Source organism: Notothenia rossii, assembly GCF_949606895.1.
Source record: "Notothenia rossii genome assembly, chromosome: 6".
NCBI classification, from domain to species: Eukaryota; Metazoa; Chordata; class Actinopteri; order Perciformes; family Nototheniidae; genus Notothenia; species Notothenia rossii.
Window position 1 is genome coordinate 32,970,664 of NC_136909.1, and position 22,195 is coordinate 32,992,858.

General features: G+C 37.8%; 1 protein-coding gene across 2 annotated transcripts; it reads left to right on the forward strand.

The window, feature by feature from the left end:
* Nucleotides 1-191: 191 nt before the first annotated feature.
* On the forward strand, nt 192-22,074 carry LOC307043391 (serine/threonine-protein kinase N2-like). Of its 2 annotated transcripts, none has more exons than XM_079687822.1 (20): nt 192-1,827; nt 2,036-2,241; nt 4,767-4,912; nt 6,864-7,065; nt 7,988-8,104; nt 9,413-9,522; nt 12,295-12,438; nt 14,187-14,262; nt 14,363-14,555; nt 14,641-14,776; nt 15,775-15,827; nt 15,911-15,968; nt 16,060-16,151; nt 16,826-17,002; nt 17,320-17,382; nt 17,467-17,543; nt 18,089-18,231; nt 18,763-18,870; nt 19,179-19,259; nt 20,104-22,074. In XM_079687822.1, exons 2-20 carry the CDS (start codon nt 2,103-2,105, stop codon nt 20,305-20,307), a joined length of 2,319 nt encoding a protein of 772 aa, XP_079543948.1. In that variant the 5' UTR covers nt 192-1,827; nt 2,036-2,102; the 3' UTR covers nt 20,308-22,074. The 2 variants fall into 2 exon arrangements, with proteins under 2 accessions (XP_079543948.1, XP_079543947.1); XM_079687821.1 differs by having other exon boundaries at nt 2,097-2,241.
* Nucleotides 22,075-22,195: the final 121 nt, after the last annotated feature.

Here is a 22,195-nt window from a genome sequence, read left to right on the forward strand (position 1 = left end):
AGCAACCGCCGCTCACGCGCTCCTTTCATTACGACGCGCCTCGCCGAATGGAGAAGAGGGCGAGCTCCGCCTCTCAAAATAGGTCTCACTGCCTTGCTCACATTTGCTGATTTACACCTCTTTCTCCTCTTAAAATATCACTAAAATTGAACTACATTTCTAATTAGTACTAGTATTGATCTCAGAAACAATTTTGAAGTTAATGGCCGCCCAAAATATTTTATTAGGACAAGGCCAAACCTTCATTTGGACCGACTCGCACTTGCGCACTTTAAAAAAAGATGCTGTATATCATTGGAGGCAGGAGGGACCTCGTTCTGGTGGTCAATGCAAATGAGCTTTTCAGTTTTAGGATTTAATTGTTCGTGTTTGATACGAAAGGGACAAGTAAACAGGACGTTTAGAAATATCTTTATTTAAAATGTAATTAAAAGGTCATATAGCCTAAAATACAAATAGGACTGCAATTCTATAGGTAGGCCTACATACAGTATTTAGCACATGCAATTCAATTAAATTACTCTAATAAAAAGCATACTGGCAATAACTCAAACTAGCCCAATGTGTGTCACAACATTTGGTCCCTTTTGTATGTTTCTGTTTCTCCTCTTTAAAAACGTTGAGGTATACTGGTACCCTGGCATTTCCGTTACTTTATATTTATACAGTTCTACTCCACAGCAACTCAAAAGAAAACAGCATACTGTACTTTTTTCTATTTCCTTCTATTACTCTATTTGACTACTTAATTGTTTCTATTTGATAGCAGTTATTTTGCAGATTTACATTATAATACAAAATATCATTAAAAGTAATTAGCTACATTTGCTCATCAACCATTATAGTCTATTTATATGACAAAATATAGTATATTCTCACTACATAGTAAATACTAAACACTTAGTAAATGTTGATGCTAATATTTAGAATGCAGGAAATTACATTTGAAAAGCGGTTTTTTACCATTGTATTTCTATTTGAATTAACCACTGGTGTCCTTTCATGTGTACATGTTACACATATTAATGGATTTCAATGAACAGAGCCATTCATCTCGGTTCCAATTTCTCAGGGCAGCATAGAGCTGTCATGCTTGCTGCAGACAAGAAGTGCACATGCTTGTAATCATCCACAGTGCTGTCAGTAAGCTTTATGTTCAGCATCATGTTCAGCACACCAGCAACTTCTCCACCATTCTCCACCCCCTAGATGTGGACTACAATACTTAAGGTTATTAACTTCTTTCACAAACCCTTCTTGTCAGAGCAGGATAAACAAATCTCGTAACCACCGCACTGCCTTGTCCCGAAGAGAGCAGCAGCAGCTCTGTTTGCCTTTTGGTTGGTGACAACACAGGAACATGTGGTCCTGCAGCGGCCAATACGAAGCCCAGAGCAGGCGATCAACACTGTCAGACTACAGCAGCAGCAGCAGCAGCAGTGCTGGCACCAGAGAGGAACTCCGCCGTCCGTCCCCCTGCAGAAAGCAACCCCCTCTAAAAGAGACAGAGAGAGAGGGGGAGAGACACAGAGGATTTGTTAATAGAGCAGAAGAGGATGAGGAAGCAGTGGGAAGGGGACGTTTTAGAAGAGGCTGCACAGAGGCAAAAACAAGTCTGTGTGATCCAGGTCTCAAGATGTAGGAGCGGCATCAGAGGAGTCCAAAGTCAGTGTGTGTGTGTGTGTGTGTGTGTGAACGCACCATAACATCATAGGACTTGTGTTTCAAGGATAGTGAAGGTGGCAACTTGAGAAGTCCTCCCCTCTACCTCCACAGAGGATGTCAAATTAGTCCTTATTCAGCAAGGAGCGAGAGCATCAACCTGAGGTGAGTGAAGTGCAAAGTCATGCTGTTTCCACCTGATGTGAACACGTTGTTCTCACTTATCTTCTTTGCCACTTGTTTTTGTCCAATATGGAGATGAGTGGTGTGTGCAGAGCTGCATGTCTCTGGTGATTCCCTTTATGTTGTGCCATTTGTTTTGATAAATAATGGCTGTTTTCTATCTTACTCCCCTGTCCCCACTGATATGCAGGGGAAAAAAGTGTGGTGATGAAGTGGGGCTTGTTGTCTCTTGATGTGATTTCGTTATCCAGGATCAGATGTTGTCCACGGCTCAGCAGATGCTGCAGGATAGCCGCTCCAAGATCGAGCTGATCCGACTGCAGATTATCAAAGTCACCCAGGCTGGCAGCAGCAGTGGAATTGGCGAGGATGGTGGTGGAGACCCCACTCATGGAGGTCAGAATCCTGGGCCATGACCCCTATTGCAGAGGATCGCTGCATGTCAGATGATTAGTTGTTTACACGATTGGTTGGAATTTTGCTTATTTCTAGAGGCATTTGTACTGGAAATGTACAGCTTCTTCTAGCATGTAAACTATCTCCAACAAGGCATGGAATCATATTTGCTGTCATACAATACATCTCTCACTACGAGCAACATAAACACATCTGTAACACCATTTTTTAAAATCACATTAATGTTCTTAATGTAGAGCAAGCTGGCTCGTTACACCAGCAATCTATAAGAAAGAAGGAATCTAAACATAATAGATAACAACATACTGGGATAATCAAACTGTAATGCCATTTTGTAATAGAGAACCATACTTTCTAAACTCAAAATCTCAAGCTCAGCCTCAGGGTCGCTGGTATTGATAAACAATTCCATACTTTTCAGCAGAAACTGTATGGTTATAATAAATGTTCCTGTGTGTCAGGAAAAATACTTTTGAAAAGAGACAATATGATGTCAGATGTGGATGTCCTTCTTCTCTGGAAGGAGGTCACGACTCTGTTTTCAAGAAAGGGGATTAAGGGTAAACAACGTTTTAGGATTTTGTTTTTCTTTTGTAAACCGTGCCAATTTATTTCCCCTGCTGATGTCAAGCCAGATACACACCTAAAAGTAAAGCCAGTAAATTAGGCAAGACCTTCCTTTTATTAAACAGGTTTTGGTTGACATGCTGTAACAAGCTGTGACAATAGTTTTTCATTTTCGATAATGTTTTTGTGTTTCAAAAGCCCTTCCAGGGAAAGAAATACAGCTGAAAGACACTTGGTGACAGCTAACAATGCCTGTCAGAAACTTCTGCCCTGAAATATAATACTACCCATATTAGTTGAACCGTGCTTCCTGCCACCCTTCCTTTTTGCGCGCATTATTTGTTTAATCCGGAAAGTGAAACCAATCTTGCACCTCTAATAAGAGACGGTACATTTAGCGTACTTTGGAACTGTAGATATGTGCTACAGAGTGAAAACTCTGAAACTCACAACATTATTCATGGCTCAAAAGTAATACGAGACATGTAACTGTACCTTTTTACCTCCTCTCACGTTTCATTTCCTTCACCCCTGACCTTTTTCCTCATTGATTCTTTTGTTATGTTTTGTTCTGTCTGGAATTTAAGTCCTTGTTATTACTAGCAGCTCGATTCACTGTGTATCCAAGTGTCAGCTATATTTGATAAGACAGTAGGGCACTTTACACCTTACACACTGTGCTGCTGCTACTTAAAAGTGGATTCATCCCAAAGGACATTGTTTTTCAGCAGTTGCAGTATAGAGTGGGAAAAAGAGGAAAAATATAGACAATAAGGGTAATCGATGGTGTGCAAAAAACAAAACACCACACTTCCAGAGTTGTTAACAAGTCAAGTTTTACAAATATAAAACAGTAAAGTGCAAGTAAACACTTAACATTAAGAGTCATTAAGAGAATATATAGATGTATTCACAATTTTCCACAATAAATAACTATTATTTTTCACGCCCTCAAAGAACACGCAGGACTTGAATACAACATTTTGAGAAATAAGGTACATAATTGATGCATTTCAATGTATACCATACAGATGATACACATAATACACAGAAACCATTTTATCATGTTCACGGTTCAGGAAATGTTAATTGAAGGGGGCTTATTATGCTTTTTGGGGGGTTTGCCTTTTCCTGTAGTGTGATACATAGGTTTTTGTGCATGTAAATGGTCTGCAAATGCTGAAATCCTAAAGTCCGCTCCAGAGTTTCACTCCCATCACTATATAGCATAGTAAAAAAAAAATGAACCTAAATTGAGCTTAATAAGGCCCATTTAAGGCCGATTCCCCACGGAAAACAACGATTTTGTAGAGAATCTTTTAGAAAAACAATGATGAAATTTTTAACACTATACATTACAGGACTATACAGGACCGCTGACTCTGTTGATATCTTTAAAAAAGCACTCAAAAAACATCTGTTTGTCAAGGCTTTCAGCCTCAATGATCTCTCTCCTCTACATGTTTTGTGACCAGCCCTTTGTTTATTTCCACAACGGCCCCTCGTCCTATTGTAAAGCGCCCTTGGGTCTCTTGAAAGGCGCTTTATAAATCCAAGTTATTACTATTATTATTATTCAGAAGTCAATATTAGCAAAGCAGCAAGATTAAAAGAAAAGTGAGGTAGTCATTTTTACCTAACTCATTGTTCCTTGTCTCCTTGTATTAACTTTGCAAAGGATAAACGGTTTTCTCCCAATGTGTCGTTTTTATATTTCCTTTTAGAGCTTTCATACGTTTCAGATAATTGTAAGCTAAATGTCAGGAACATAAAAATGTAACATACAGACCTTTGCGAGGAGACATTTCAGAGAAAAGGGCTCTGCTAAGCGTTATAAATATTGAATGCAGGAGTGAGAAGAGGCTATATGAGGATGTATCGCTCATCTGAAGTGAATTCCTGTCGAGTACTGAAATACTCTCCCTCTCGTCTTATAGGGATCTCTCCTGTCAGTGCTGTGGAGGCTCGTTTGGCAGAGTTGCAGCATTACATGCAGAGAGAGACCGATGCCTTGGTGCTGGCCAAAGATGTGGTGAAGCAGCTGGAGGGAATCTCAGCGCTGGACCAGAAGGCACTGACTGAGGTAGAACTCTCTATACAAAATGGTATCAAACAAAAATATTAAAGGATATCGTCATGACAGCACATTTCCTACTCCTTTCTTGTTGTAGAATAACCTCGAGCTATAGAGAAAGATGTTTACAACATGTGGGTTTTCTTGATAATCATTTCTGAAGGACAGCTTAGAGATCTTATTTAATATTTTGAGTTTCTTTTCTGATAACAGAATTATTGCTGTTGCGTAAAAGCTTCTGACATCACAGCCTTGCAATCAGCTTTAATCTAACTCTAAAAATGGTAGTGTGCTTATTATTACCCCACTTAATAAGATTTATTCTTATGAATTATTTTTGATTTTCAATATATGAGTTATTTTAATTATTATTATTATTATTATTATTATTATTATATATTTGTTTTTATTATAATTGTAATAATAATGTATTTAATATGTTCAAAAAAGTACTTGCATGGGAAAATTAAATCAAAATGTCTCTGATCATAAAAGGATATCAACTGTATGACTAGCAACACCTTAAAATACTGTAGCACAGAAACATGAAGAATACATTTCTAAATAATGTTTAATTTTACTGGTGTATAGTCTAGGCCAGGGGTTCCCAAACTTTGCCATGCCAAGGACCCCCATATAGCATTATCGTCTGGCGGGGACCCCCCTGTTGCAATCCTTTTTTTAAATGATGACTACATTATGATGGAGAATATGACAAATTAATCATACAGCTTGATACATTTTCTTAATATATATTTGTATTAATAATTAATAATCAGTTATTCTTCTAAAAAATATTTTTATTTATATTTTGTTTGTCATTCATTACATTCATTGTGTCTACTGTTATAAACATTCTTAAGACAATATTAAACAGTAATATCAACAGTAAATATATTTTTTAAGTGATTTCTATCTTTATAATATTATATAATTTTGAACAGTAATATGAACAATTAACATATATTTTTAGCATTTTTGACAGCTACTTATGTCTTAATAATATTATATATAATATTCAACAGTAATATTAACAGTAAACATATTTATATTCATATATAAACATCAATAGTTGCTACATCCGTGCTCTCATCCGGCTGCAGAGCGAAATATTCACTAGCTCTCACTTGCTCCAAAAGCTGAGCAGATACTCAGTGTCACTCTCAGTAGCGGCAGCTCGATTCTGATTGGCTTGAAGGTCGGTTTTGTGATTTAAAAAAATAAATATATATATATATATATATGAATAAGTACAAAATATTAAAAGATTGGCATCGAAATACACATAGATTGATAGATATGCAGTTATTAATAACATCTAAAAAAAAAAAAAATGTAACTTTAACAAAAAAAAAGAATTCCACTTTCCCTCAAACTTTGCGGACCCCCCTGGCGCCCCCTGGCGGCCCCCCGGGGGGTCGGGGCCCCCACTTTGAAAAACACTGGTCTTGGCCATTGCAAATCATCTATCTTGCAATCTTAACATAAAATGGCTGATGACCATTTTCAAGTGCATCGTGCAGTAGGTTTGTCTAACAGGCGTAATCCTAGAGGGGATCAAGTGTCCCGTCGTGTATCTGTCTGTCCACAGCTAATTTGGTACTGTGGTCACATCAGCCCAATACTTCTTGTGCATGTTTATGAACTCTAATGGGTTAAAAATGTTAAACTTTTGTATTACTATTTTATACCGTCATTGGCTGCTGACTGCTCACCACCCTGAACCGTCTGGTAGAGGCTGAAAGGGTCAACAACTTATTAAGTAGCAAAAGCCTTTTTTGGTCTTCATTCTAGCTGAAAATCATCCATAAACAAGTTTGGTCTGATTTTGGACCAGGACATCTGCAGGTTAATTTCATATCCTGATATATTATCATCAACTAAGGTTAGGCTGAAATGTCTTTAACTCTTCTCTGTCAAGCAGACCGATCATAACAACACATTGTCTATCTTCCTTCAGGCTCAGACCCGGGTGCAGGAGTCCTCCCAGAAGCTGGATCTTCTGCGGCTGTCTCTGGATAAGTGCAGGAAGGAAACCAACCAGGAGCCTGCAGGGGGGGCCGTTCCTTCTGAGGGAAGTCAGTCTCCTAAAAACTCCAGACCTGGATGTCCCCTGTCCACGTCCCCGTCCATCTTCTCTTTCAGACCTGCCTTTTTGACTGGTACACATTGCAATACTGACACGGATCTGAACTGCTTAAAACGTTAATATCCGTACATTTCATTTATTTTACCAGTCCATCTCACAAGGATTTACTTTACTTATCACACCACAGCATTATACATGTTTATATACAGCTATTCTCAAACTTGTATTAAGTTATAAGGCATTATCTATTTTTGAAAAGGGTGGTTTTGGTCTTTGCTTTTGCTCTAAGCTGCTATAACGGTAACATTTCCCATTGGAATTAATAAAGGTATATCTTAAAATGACCCAATTCAAACTGGTTATGAATAGAATTTTTTTTTTTTATGAAAGATTCATCTTCATGCCGTTCGTATAATTGCGGAATTAAAAAGTAGTAGTAGTATTTTCTCTTACTATAAAATGTAATTCTAAATGTAAGCATTTCTTTACTTAAATATTCAGTAGTATTATGGATGCCCAGTTTTTGAACATGGTGAGCATATGCTGACCTCTGGCAGAGGATAATCAGGATGTGTAATCTGTTTTTGTTTTGGACAGTTCACTTGTAAGCCGCACAAAAAGCCTTTTGATGATGTAACAAGGAGACAAATTCTGTAGCAAAAAATTGTAGCAGTAAATACCCAGCTATTTGCACTAAAGTTAGATTAAGTACATTTAGATGTACGAGCACCAGAGAGCAGCACTGATTACAGGCTTCGGTCTGAGAGATTTATTCACGCTGATAAATTAAAGGTTTAATTTGAAGTGCACTAGCTCAACTGCCTTAACTGAGATTCATTACCAGGCATTTGAAACACACGGGTTCATTTTTTCTGCTCAAAACCACTTTCAACATCTGGTTAGTTATTGTTACACTTGATACTATTTTAGTTTAATGGAAGCTGATCTCAAATGTTTCTTTTTTTTCAAAATATGTTGATCTTCTTTCTTTTCAGGGAAACTTGAAGTCAGACTTTTTGGATGTGAGGATGTACTGACAAACCCAGAGCAGGAGAACCATCTTTCTCCCTCTGAAGACAATCCAGATGCTCACAGGACACAGGAACAACCTGGTAAGTGGACATACTGTATACAAATATGAAACTGAAAATGAGCTTAACATGTCCTCTTTCACTTGAGCTTGTCAAAGGAAGTAAACAAAGTTCTTTCCAAAGATTATTCTTAGAAATTATTATTACCCCATAGACTAAAATACAATTATGAAAGCAAATGCAAACCTTTGTTCATGATGAGTGGGAGTAAATTACAAGTGTGTGTGTGACAATTTTAGACATTTAATATAATTGTATATCAATCTTAACTTAAAGTATATATTCAAACTGTCTTCCAGTGGCTTCCAGTGGTCCTTATCAATGAATAGAATTGTTCAATGTTGTAATTCTCCTAACAAGAACATGAACTTAAAGCAAACAGATTTTAAAAAGCATTTTTCATGAAAACTGAAACATGTTTGTTAAAGTTAATCTAATCAGTGAGTTTATTGCATTATATTTTTTTCAAACAATGTTGGAAGTCATCTATAAAAGGCCATTTGTCAAATGGTATGACATTTACTCTCTAAGATAAATGGTAAACAAGTACAAATTGGTTATACATTGGCATCTTTGGAAGTAGGAGAATCCCTGGTGTTATTCTTTGAGTCTCTACAGTGAACCCCGATAAAGCCAAAGTATACATTCTACCTGCAGGTGAAGCCATGTGTTGAGGAAAGTGGAGCTTCTAGCAGCTAAAGAGGCAGATTAGTTTCTCTGGAGAAAATTGCGACCAAAACAGAAACCAAAGAGAGTGAAATGTTGACTTACATTCATCAGGCGGACAGAAACATGACTTCTGCCTAGCTTCTGATAACTGCTCTGTCTCTGGTATGGTGACATTATGACAATTTGCTGTGTGTCACAGTTCTCTCTGTAACGTTGTTGGGCAGTTATTGGGCTTAAATGTGGCCAACAAAACAATAAATGCAGCTTTAAAGCTAATTCAAATGTGTTGTTCCCACTTTGAACATGCTCAGTTTTGTGAGTGGTATTTGTTTTTATAAATATATATATTCACATAGTTGATAGCTTATGGTAAATGCAGTATTTACAATCTATTTTATCTTGTTTTCACAATTGAAATAAAAAAAGAACTTTGACTTCTTACTATGATAAACAATAGGAACAAGACCTAGGTTTTAATTGTAAATATTGTAGTAACTAAAGAAGTTAAGGATGATTTTAGATCGTATTTAACTCCACAGAAAGAGCTGTTCAATTGATGGTTACAACAGTCAGATTATTGCCTTAATCTGATGAGAAACACTTTTGTAGAATGTGGTGATTCTGTGGATTCAGTTCATTTTATGTGTTTCTGTCCCACAGTGGAGATCAGTGCGGTGCTCCGATTGGACAGCAGAGTGGTGGGACAGACGCGCTTGGCTGCTGTCGGCAGGCTGACCTGGGATCAGACGTTCTGCATCCAGCTGGAGCGGGTGAGTCACTGAAGTGCAGTCAACCCAGCATGTTTACACCAGTAGCATCTCAGTTCTGATGATCATATTGAGTTTATTACCCCTACTACACCTATATTAAACATGGAGAAATCTAAGTTAGGCCATTTTTCCTGAAAGCCAGCTAGTACAAAAATCGACTAACTCTGGGAAATTGTTACATTCTTTTTTACCTTGTACGCTAATTAGCCCCTATGAAATGATTGAATCCAACTCAATTCAACCAAGTCAATTAGAGTGGCACGTTTGGCCAAAACTGGAGGGAAAACTTAAACAATAGCTCCACCACAGATATCCCATAATATAAACCTTCTTTACTGTAGTCCAGCTACCCGTTTCTGTGATTAATTTTATAATTCTGATCACAAGCACGCAGGTCCAAGCAGTACTTCCTTTGCATGTACATCCTGTTTCAACCTGAAATAAGTTGAACAACAGAAACAGGACACCACTGAGATACTCCAGGATCAAAGACAGCATGTTCTCCTTATATGATGGATGGACTGGACTTTGTCTCTGTGACATTGGTGCAGATAGAAAGAGGATCAGCAGCTTACAGGCTGTAGTAACGCTGCATGTGCTGACACGTTGTATAATACGTCCACCACAGGACCTTACAGAGTGTACAAGGGCACCATGCAGGGAGGGAATACACAGGAAGTATACACTTGAGTAATAAAATGTATAAAAACTGTAAGTTGAACCAAGCAATTCCTTTTTATCCTCAACATGACACCGGGAGATGAATGAGAAAAACTGTTCATTCTGGTTTTCTAGAGCACTTTCTTAATTTGTCTAGTGTCCCGTGGGTTTTGTCTTTTTAAAATAAATATATTCAATAGCATTAAGGGAGATAACAAGTGATGCAATTATAGGAACATAGATTATATTCTTTGTGTTTAATTTATGAATAGTTTGTGTAGTGTATATTAACTTTTAGCCTTTCAAAATACACATTTTAATTCATGATATTTTTGGAGTCAGTTTGACTTCATCTCATTTTCAACTATACCTTGAGGAAAAAAAAATTTGTTTAAACTTATTGAGGTAGAGTCAGACTGATTGTTTGCCTTGTAAAACTATGCATAACCAGTTAACAGCAAGCAAAAAACATTTGATATGAACTTTAATATAATTATTGGAAGTGAATTTGATTATCAAATGTTCATGTAATAAAGCTTTTGTGGAAAAGATTGACCCAATGTTCTCTACAGGGGACATTTACAAAATAATACATATATATTTGAGAAGGAAATCTTTTTAATGTTTCTTGCATCTAGATAACTTAAATACTTACATGTGTAAACTCTTAATAACACTTATTTTCTTTATTATATTATAGGCAGGCAATTAAAACAAAAATGAAGTTATAAATCTGTGGGCTCTCGTGCTTGCTGGAAGTGGGGATCTGGATCTGGTCCGACCTCTTTGTATATTTTGTGCCTTTCCGTTGGGTTGAGAAGGAGATTGTTCTCTGGGCTGCTCTCCTTCTGAAGAAAAGGGGGAGCTGGCACGCTGTCCTGAGCAGAAGTGCTCGTGCCCTTTTTTATCATTATGCAGGATGTCATGGTAATGGCTGCATTTTTTTGACATGCCCCAACCCAGACACTGAAACCTGCAGTGTACTTACACTCCCTCTGAGACTTGAACCGATGGGATCCTGGGAATAATCATGAAAAATACTCCACAATTACCTACATACTGGCAGTATATACTTTTTGTCATTTTTAGTCTTTTTGTAGTTGTTTTGTGTAATTTAAATATAGTTTTGGTCTTTATATCACTTTTTTTTTTGTTTTACTTTGCCCCTTTTTGTAGTCAGTTTGTGTTTTTCTGGTGTGTCTTTAAATGGCAATAGGTAAATGCCACGGGGTCCTGAGCCTGACTAGGGATTGGGAATTTTTATAGAGGACCGCAATAAAAAAAGAAATGTTTTAAATGTCCTCTGATACCTTCATAAAGGCAAAAAACATTATACTGTATGTTAAATATAGGCTGTCCTGTCGTGATAAAGTAAAACACCACCGACTTGATATAGAGTGGTGCAGTGACGCGTCCTAAAACCCAGAAGTAAGCTGCGGATGGGTTCCTTCCATGGTTCCTTCCATGTATGTAGAACAGAAAGGGAAAGGGAGAAAATAACAGCGCTCTCTGCTCCCAGGGGCTCCCGCCAAGCTGACGTCATGCCCGTCCCATTACCGGTCGTGCTGACTGAAGCAGCACAGAGCCACTGTCTTCTTCTTCCTATTTGGCAAACTAGATGGTGCAGTGTCACAGTGATGCCATCTACTGGTGGTTATTCGTTGAATAATATCACTCGTGGTAATTTCAGCAGGGCAGATGATGGAATAGTCCAAGGGCATTTGGTGGAGGAATGGAGGAGGGCTTCGAGGAAGATAGAAACTTGTGTTATTTTCCTGATGATACTGTTGATATATTTTTGAATTCTTACTTGCAAGAGAGTGTATCATCATTTTCTTAAGCTTTAATGTATTATTGTTGTAGTTTTGTCTGGAACCAGCAGGTGTCCATCTACTACCTGCAGATATTCTTTCATCAGCTCAATCATTCATTACATGCAATGACACTATTATTTTAGAATAAGATGGCTTTTGCTTTGGGAGTTATTTTCTAATTGTTTTCATATTGTGGGGATGTGTTTTTGGATCACATTTGTAAATCAATTATAATCAGTAATTGTTTGTGTTCATTAACTGTTGTGCTTGTTCTGTCTGCTCTCCTATTGTTGAAAAGTCTCGAGAGCTGGAGGTGGCTGTGTTCTGGCGGGACCGGAGGGCGATGTGTGCCGTCAAGTTGCTGCGACTGGAGGACATGATGGACAACCAGGACCACAACCAGGAGTTCCCTCTGGAGCCACAGGGCCTCCTCCATGCCAAGGTACATGTAACAACTTCCTGGTGTTTGCAGTGCTGGAATGTAACTGAAATAAAAAATTACTTAAATACATGTAAATGGACTCAAAATATATATTCTAAACATCTAAAGCAGTATAATGAGGCTTTAATGCAGCAGCTCATATTTCCTCATAACTTCCAACATAGTTTTACTTAAGTCAGGTTTTGAATGCAGAATTTGTACTTATTTTCAAATTGTGGTAAGTACCTTTACATAAAATATTTAAATACTTGTGTCACCACTCGGTGTTTGGTAGTAAAAGTCTTATAATTTCTAAACAGGCTTTTGTACGGATCATATTTCTGAGGAGGGTATCTTTTTGATGATTAAATCAATCCTTTAAGGCAGGGGTGTCAAACTCAATTTCATCACAGGCCACATCAGCATTATGGTTGCACTCAAAGGGCCAGTTGTAACTTTAAGACTATATAAAAATACATATACAAATATTTAATATATATAAAATAATGTATTATATTACAATATTGCCTCTGCATTGGATTATTATCAGATAGGGTAATAACTTCATCATTAACTACATCTGAAAGCAGAAGTCTAGGGCAAATAATTGCAAATCTCTTTAGTGAGAATGTCACAAAATGATTTAAAAAGAAAAGCCACATTCTAGAAAAAAAAAAAAAAGTGAAATGTTGGGTCAAAAATTAACATTTTGGAAAAAAAGTAACATTTTGAAACATCACATTTTGCTAAAAATGCACATTTTAAGAAAAAAGGCATATTTTGAAAAAAAAGGCAAATTCTGAGAAAAAAGTCCAATTTGAGATGCATTGTGGGACATGTAGTTTATGGGCAACGTGCTTCGCCATGTAACCGTATAACAAACATATTATATTCTTTGCAAGCTCTTATGGGGCCACATAAAATGAAGTCGCGGGCCGGATTTGGCCCCCGGGCCTTGAGTTTGACCCCCCTGCTTTAAGGCCTACAGTTTCAAAATGAAATGTTCAGGTACTTGTTGCAAGCAGACACACAGGTTATGAACGTACTGGAGTTTTATGAAGAATGGTTATTACATTGTTCAGGTGAGAATGTTCCTGAGTGTGGACATGTTAAGTGTTTTAGGGGGAAGCAGGGGTTCCCTTTATGTATAAGTGGAGAGCTTTAGAGGCTAGTGTGATTTCAGTGGAATGTGTATTATGGAGAAATTGTTTAGGCAAACAATGACAACTGGACTATAGAGCCTTTTACTGGTGTACACATCAAAACAAAAGGATCCAAAAGCAATTGTACTTTTCGGAAACATTTGAAAACCTGTTTCTCTCTACATCGGAGGCCTCAACATCCTAATATGTGGTGAAAAAACAATGCTTTTTACATCATTAATATGTGCTTTCCTTTAAATACATTCTCAAAAAGTACAGCAATATATACATTCTGGGTTACTCGAAGTATAGCAAATAAATGATTCCAAAAAACTAATATTGTTACGTTCCCTATTAGTCTAGGGATGAAAGGACAAAAGATTAAATAACTGGGAGAAAAGAAGGAGAAACTGATCAGCAAAATTAAAAAGATAATGTTTTAATGAATCAAAACAAAGAGAGGTCACTAGCCAATTCACCAAACAAACCAAAGTATAACAAGAACAACTCTCCCAGCATTAGCTGCATTCATTTACATGCATATATTTTGAATATAAGATGTTGAGAAATTGAGCAATAACACAAGTGAATGTCCAAAATAATTCTTCTCCTTTTATCTTTTTTCAGCTTCAATTCATCGACACTGTTGTTGAGCGGCAGCCGAAGCTGAGGCGTCAGAGATGTATCTTCACTAAAGAGAGAGGTACAGAGGAAATACCTAAAGCATCAAACAATTTACTTTCAAAGGATTTCGTCTTTGTTTCTGTTCCTCTGGTGTAACATGGCAACCTTTTCTTCCTCAGGGAAGAACTTCCTCAGAGCGGCCCAGATGAACATGAATTTCGCCACATGGGGTCACCTGATGATGAACATCCTCCCTCGCTACAGCTCCTTCACCACCTTCAGCTCGTCCATCTATACGCCCCCCGACCTCGTGGCCAACAACCCCCCCCCTCCAACTGAGAAGAAGCCTCTAGCTACCACTCCACTGCCAAGGTCAGAATCACCTGACACTTAGTAGGGTGTAAATCTCTGCCCAAACTGTGTGAGCCAACATCTTTTATGTTTTTGTATCTCGCAGCGAGTCTCCAGAAGTCAGGCTCAGCCTCACTGAGGATCAGCCGCCTCCCACCAGCCTCCAGCCGGGAGAAGACCCCCCCGCCATCATCACCACAGCACACAAAACATCCTCTGTGCCTGCCTCGCAAGAAAATCTGGTACACTGTTTTTTAAAATGTATTTTAAAACAATGAAGACAGTAGCTAAATACTAAAGTGTTTGACCTCCAATATTATACATATCAATCAATCAATCAATCAATCAATCAATCAATCAATCAATCAAGCAATCAAGCAATCAATCACATTTATTTATAAAGCACATTTAAAAACAAACCACGTTCACCAAACTGCTGTACATAACAGAGCAGGTGGCCAAGACAACCTTTCATCAAATAAATAAATACCAGTTAGAGTTGAGTACCAGTTAAATACCTGGGCCAGTTGCAGGGATGACTGACAGATCCCAGTATATAGGGAGTTGCAGTCGCCTAGACGGGACGATATAGAGGCGTGCATAACTTTCTCAAGATTATTGGAAGAGAGAAACAGATAGATTTTGGCCATGGTACGAAGCTGGAAAAAAATGGCTTTAACTACTTCAAATACAGTTGGTCTCAGTCCCAGAGCGTCTTCATACTGACGCACCAGGCACCTTTTAGAGTCTAAATGAGTGTGGATTTTCAAGAAACTCCCCCAACAGCAGGTCAACAAACACAGGACCAGTGTTCATGTCCCCGAAGACACAGGCAGGTACTCGGGGAACCGGACAGGAACAAAGACGACAAACCTACAAACACAAGGGGAGACAGGCCTATATACACACAAGATGAACACAATCATACAATCACACAGGTTGGAAAACAAAAAGACAGGAAGTAAAACCAGACAAGACACAAAGAGAATAATACGTTTAAAAATAAAACCAGAAGCATTCAACACAAAAACTAAGATCATCACAAACGGAAGCTTTAAAGTAGAAAGTCTTTCATAACACAAGCTCGATTGAGAGTCAAGCAACAGTCCTTAACATAGTTATAATACCAAATGCAGTGGATCATTAAGAAAGCTCTTGTAGACATGGTGATGTTAGGATGTCATGTGTTGAGGTGACTGAATGATAAAATGTTCCCAACGTTGTCTCTGTTTGTTTGTAGTCTTCCATAAACAACAAAGAAGAAAGTGGAGACCAGCCTGTATCTGCTCTAAAGTAAACACACACAAACGAACACACGCATATGTATAAACAAATCCTAATGACTTTTAAGTGAATTTTGGCTCTTCTTTCACAAGGATGCAGATGGATGATTTCAAATACTTTTCAGTTCTGGGCAGAGGACACTTTGGGAAGGTAAAAGTTTGAAAGCTTTTCACTTAAACTGTTAAATGATCTTCTTCTGGTGTTCATCTTTAGTTGTTTGTTGTGAATCTTCTCTGTTCAGGTTCTGCTGGCAGAGTTCAAGAAGACAGGAAAACTGTACGCCATCAAAGCCTTGAAGAAAAGAGACATTGTGACACGAGATGAAGTGGACAGGTGTGTGAAGGGAAAGCTTTAAAGGGGCCCTTTATGCTTTTTGGAGGTTTCCCTTTCCTGTGGTCGTGTGTTATATAGTTTTTGTGCATGTAAATGTTCTGCAAAGGCTAAAATCCCAAAGTTCACGCTAGAGGGAGTTTCTCAAGAAATTAGCAGAGCCATTAAAGACACATTAAAAGTCTGCTGTAATTTAAAATAGTTTAAAGCTAAAACAAGACAGAGTTTAAACAAATAGCTACAATTTGCTGATTGTATTTCTCAGGCTTTAAGTTTGAAGGGCATTTTTTGTGTCTTCTTACTAATTTGTTTGTGAATTTCCGACTAGTAAACCAAGGCTATACTTAAAGTAATAATCTGTAGGATTATTGAGAAAAGGCCCTTGTATTGGCAGCATAAAAAAAAAAAGACTAGTTCCAATACTGTTTGGATCCCTGGCAAGTTAGTTCCAAAAAACACACCAGCAAATATCAAAATAAGTCAAAGATCATAAAACAGATATCTCGGAGATTGTAACTAAGAACTCAGTAAAAGTACTCACTTCGAGTTAAAACTTAGCAACAAAAAATCTAACAAAATTGAAGACACTCAGCTAATGTATAGAGATGGTCATTTGTTATACAGGCCTCGTGAATATATGACGTTTAGAGTATTGAATCTGAGTTGTTATTCTGCAGCCTCATGAGCGAGAAGAGGATCTTTGAGATGATCAACGCGTCCAGACATCCGTTCCTGGTGAACCTCCACGGCTGCTTCCAGACCAGCGACCACGTCTGCTTCGTCATGGAGTATTTACCTGGAGGAGACCTCATGATCCACATCCACAACGATGTGTTCAGCGAGGCCCAGACCAGGTTCCTGTTTGTCCTCCTATATGTTTGTGTAATGCAGCGGTGGAATATAACTAAGTATGTTTACTAGGCATTATTCTGAGGTAATTGTATAAAGTATTTTATGCAAATCAACTCAAACATTATGATATCTTATAGAAAATGAAGCCGCCCGGCAGTATAAAAAGGGATTAAATGAGCTCCGCTTTGATCAGCTGCAACATGACAACACTTGAAATTCTATAAATGCATTAAAAAAAAACACCAGAAATAGAAAGAAAGTCCAGCAAGTGTGCTCGTATTCAGTATTATACTGTTAATGTATTTGTTGTTTTCTACAGGTTTTATTCCGCATGTGTCCTGCTGGGTTTAGAGTTTCTCCACCTGAATAAAATCATCTATCGGTAAGTCATACAGAATAAAGGGATTTCACCTGATTGTACTGTAGCTTCAGACGTGGTTATACATGCGCTGGGTGTTTTCCACAGAGATCTGAAGCTGGATAACCTGTTGATGGATGCAGATGGGTTTGTGAAAATCACAGACTTCGGACTTTGTAAAGAAGGTGAGTTGATCGCTAAATGCATCAATAGTTGGAATACAGCAGTAATGGGCCGCATAATGAGGGCTTTTACTTTTGGTACAGTTTTTTTTTATCTAACTTTTAATATAATATTTTTAGAACTATGTTATAAAACATTTTGTTGTTTTGCAGTATTTTTTTTCCTTCTTTTTGCCTATTTATTCAGTACAATTTAAAGGTTTACAGAAAGCCTTATGTCGTGTGTTTGTATGAGATTATTACATTACATTACATTGCATTTAGCTGACGCTTTTATCCAAAGCGACTTACAATAAGTGCATTCGACCAGGAAGATACGAACTTGAAGAAAACAGAATCATATAAGTACACCAGGTTTCATAGAGCCAAACATTTCAAGTGCTACTCAATGGGCTTTAGATAAGCCATTCCTTTATTAGTATATAAGTGCTTTGTTAGTATTGATTATGGTCTTTTAACATTTTTCCTGGATGATTTTGATTGTTAAAAATAATTGTAATAATTGGGGTAAAATAGTTGTAATAATTTTGTTTTACTTATTTCGATAGGGATGGGTCACGGAGATCGGACCTCCACTTTCTGTGGGACTCCTGAGTTTCTGGCTCCCGAGGTCCTGACAGACGACAACTACACCCGGGCGGTGGACTGGTGGGGGATGGGGGTCCTGATCTTTGAGATGCTCGTTGGAGAGGTAGCTAATACGTGTTTTTGTGTTTCTTCAATTAGTTTCTGTTAGTTTTCAAAACATTGATGACAATTCTAACATCCATTGCAACTGTACCCATTTATCTTTAAATGATCAATTATCAAATTCCTAAATGGACTATAGGTAAAGGTGATTTTTACTCTTCACTCTTTCAGTGCTTGTGCTCATATATTTTGGTATAAGAAGTGCCCCACAAGGATTCAACAAGCCATTTGGATTTGGTCCCCCTTCCTTTGTCACATGCAGGTGTATTAGAATGAACTGCCCTGCATCTCCACCAACAGTTTGAAAACTACCCTTATAAAGGTGTACCATATTTTTCACCAGAACAGACTGGCCTTTTTTATGGAGAGCCTTAAAGACAAAGATGCTAAAACAGAGCGTTTCAGACAGTGGGTGAATACAGGTGTATTCAGAAAGAAAAACATGTTCTAGTAGAAACACAAAATACAAGTATAAGCTTGAACATCTGTATTATATGTCCCCTTTAAATGTGTTACTCTGCCCTGCTGCTAGTCTCCGTTTCCTGGTGAGGATGAGGAGGAGGTGTTCGACAGCATCGTCAATGATGATGTGCATTATCCAGGGTCTCTTCCTCCTGATGCGGTCTGCATCATCAAGAAGGTAAAAGCCTCTCATCTAAGGCTCACATAAACCCTGATTCTATTTCAATGACTTGAGGAGTTTAAGCTTCATTTCATACTAAATGTTTTTGTTAGTTCAGCTTAACATCTTTTGGTATAATTGTAGACATAAGACAGACATAAAAGAAGATGATAACAGTACCACCAGCAGAAAACAAGGATAACAAAACGAGTTATCTTGTCATGGTCCTTAGGTTTAATGTTGATAGCAGAAATGTTAAGCGTTTGAGATCCTTGGTTAAGATGGCTGTAACTATCATGTTATATTACTCGATCATCCTTCCGTAGCTGTTGAAGAGGAATCCTCTGAAAAGACTCGGCGCTGGAGAGAGAGATGCAAATGAGGTGAAAGGGGAGAAATTCTTTGAGGTAAAATCCCTTTATTTAACTTTACGTACTCTTTAAATAAATCATTTTGTGTATTTAATCAAATCCAAAGGGGTGTTAGAAGGATCTTAATTTAAGGCTTTTAAAACAGTTTCTTTAGCTAAAAGTAGTAGTGTGTATATACAGTATATAGGTTTCTGTGCATGTTAATGGTCTGCAAAGGCTGAAATCCCCAAAGTTCCCTCCAGAGTTTCACTCCCAGACACTCCCGCCCCCAGCCTGAAACGCCTCCATTGGACTCCTTTGTCTACTTCCGTTACATAGTGACATCACTACGTAACATGTGCGCTTCTATTGGCTAGCGCTTGAAACACATTGTAAATGATAGGTTAAGGGGCGGGACATTTCTAAACGGTTGACCAATCATTAGAGTGCCGGCCAGCTAACCAATCAGAGCAGACTGGGCTCTGGTTTCAGAACGAGGGTGAAAAGAGGTGCTGCAGCAGTACAGGCAGTATGAGAACAATAAAGAGCTTTTTGAACATTTAAGCGTGGAAACGGTTTGCAGTAGAGGCACAATATATACATATGAATCCTGAAAGGAGAATAACAGGGCCCCTTTAAGAAAAAAAGGCTAATCAACCCATCTGGAGATATGGTTTTCACTGTCAGATAAATGTAGTGGAGTCATGAGTAAAACATATGCCTCTGGAATGTGTAGAAGTCTAAATCTGCATTAAATGGAAATACTCCAGTACATACCTGGAATTTAGGCACAGTGTTTGAGTAAATGTTTCCACTACTGCTATATTTTGTTCTAAATTACAAAAAAGAGTGCACGGCATTTAATATTGATTCAACAAGACAATATAACTTTGTCTTTCAGACCATCGACTGGGAAGCCCTCCTGGCTAAGACAGCCAAGCCACCATTCCTGCCGTCAATCAAAGAGTCAATGGATGTCGGAAACTTTGACAGCGAGTTCACTCAACTCCAGCCAATCCTGTCGCCTCCCGCCAAACCCTTTATCCTCTCTGCTGAGCAGCAGGAAGCCTTCGCAGACTTTGACTTCTGTGCTTTGCACGGATAAAAGAGGAGCTGAAAGGTCCAGGGTGGGAAATGTATAACTTTTAGTCTGCAGATGGAACTCTGTCCACTTTAGGAGTCACCAACCATCATCATTTACATATTTGTATATCCAACCCCACTATACTTGCAAGTAAAATAAATAAATTAACGAGCCATTTACAATTTTTTGTAAAACATTAATGGTTTAGCGGTTTAGCCAAATGACTGTAAACAACACTTAAAATGTGCTGTATCAGCTCATTTATTATCAGTCAATTGGCATAAATGAGCATAATAAGTGACAATTATTATAAGTGATTATCATCTAAATATAAAATAAAGTACCAAGAGTAAAAGTACTATAACAGTGTAGCCCATTTTAGAATAATGCATTTTATATAATTGGATTATATTTTATTGGTGCAATAATGTGTTTTAGAGAAGCAATCTATTATTCAATAGACAGAAAATGATATGGCAACTATTTGTGAACTCAATTGATCACTAAGGTTATTTTTAATGCAAAAAATGCTGTTTTCACGCTCTCAAATATAGAGATGTCTTCTCTCTATTTCATTTCCTAGGTTTTTGATTGATGTAACAGACATTTAAAGACATCAACATGGCCTTTGAGGAAATAAAAAAGGAACATTTTCACAAATATTTGGACATTTTATAGACCAAACTATAACCAAAAAAATCAAATGTATTGAGGGGGAATAACCTGAAAATAGTCGGCAGATAGATTTGAAAGTCTGCAAAGTTGCCTAAAAGGACACATTAAAAGGCAGTGGAGTAAAATGTACAATGTAGCATAAAATGGAAATACTGAAGTTAAATACAAGTACCTCTTTAGTACCTTTATACGTTTCCCAGCCTGGTCTCGATAGCACCAACGGAACTAACACCCTGTATAATTCTGCAGCTCAATCATTACAACAGGAACTCTACATACAATCCCATGGCTGATTTTGCTGACTGTTCTGACCGCCATCCAATCGACAGCCAATAGTCGATAAAATAAACGAGGCAGAATTTTGTTTTTGTAACAGAGCAAAAGAAAGTGAGTATAACCCTTTATATTTTCTGTGGAGAATCAAGCTTTGCTCTGTTTGTTCATGCAGTAATAATAATAACTCACATGCTGTTGATATAAAGAGTATATTTATGAGATCTGGTCAGGTGAAATGTCTACAAACAGGGTGCTTGAAGAGTTTATAACGTTATCACGCCATCTTTAGGGTTTCATTTCATGAATTCAATGCTCGAAAATGTGTTCCGTATCAGAACAAATGCAGGGGGTTTATAAAATAGTGCAAACTAAATCTTAAATTATTGTAGCCATGCAGGTAAGACTGTCAAGAAAGGTCTTGGATCAATTTATTTCCATTTTTGAGGTTGAAAATCATGTCTTCCAATGACTATTTGTGAGCCTAATGAAGATGACCATTGTTCATTGTCAGTCCATTGACATAATTTTACCACTTTTCCTCTTGATACACTACATATTTTTTCTAATTTTGAATCTGATGCACCAGTAATTTAGGCAGCAGCTGCCGTCCGTTTTCAGCTACGGCTCGGAGCTGGAGCCTGAAAAGTACCTTTTTTTTCCTGTTCACACCGCAGCGGCGCCGCCTCTTAGCTCCGTAATCCGGTTCCCTTCCAGCTCCAAAAAATTGTCGGTCTAGACCAGGGGTTCTCAACCTTTTTTGGGCCAGCGCCCCCCTGTCCATTATCCAGGTCTCTTACCGCCCCCCATCAAAAAAAGTAGACTTATTTTCTTCCCTGAATATTAATGTTGACTAATATTCTGTGTTATTTCATTTAAAAAGCATGTCACTGAATGCCAAATAATAGATTTGATTTAACTGGGCAGTTGGAATATCATTATCATTAGTTTACCAGAGAGC

Bases quoted from the DNA above. Each gene is read 5' to 3' on its own strand.
- LOC307043391 (XM_079687822.1), top strand. From the start codon at position 2,103: ATGTTGTCCACGGCTCAGCAGATGCTGCAGGATAGCCGCTCCAAGATC. The intron at 7,066-7,987 runs GTACACATTGCA...CTTTCTTTTCAG, and splicing joins CAGACCTGCCTTTTTGACTG to GGAAACTTGAAGTCAGACTT. The intron at 9,523-12,294 runs GTGAGTCACTGA...ATTGTTGAAAAG, and splicing joins TCTGCATCCAGCTGGAGCGG to TCTCGAGAGCTGGAGGTGGC.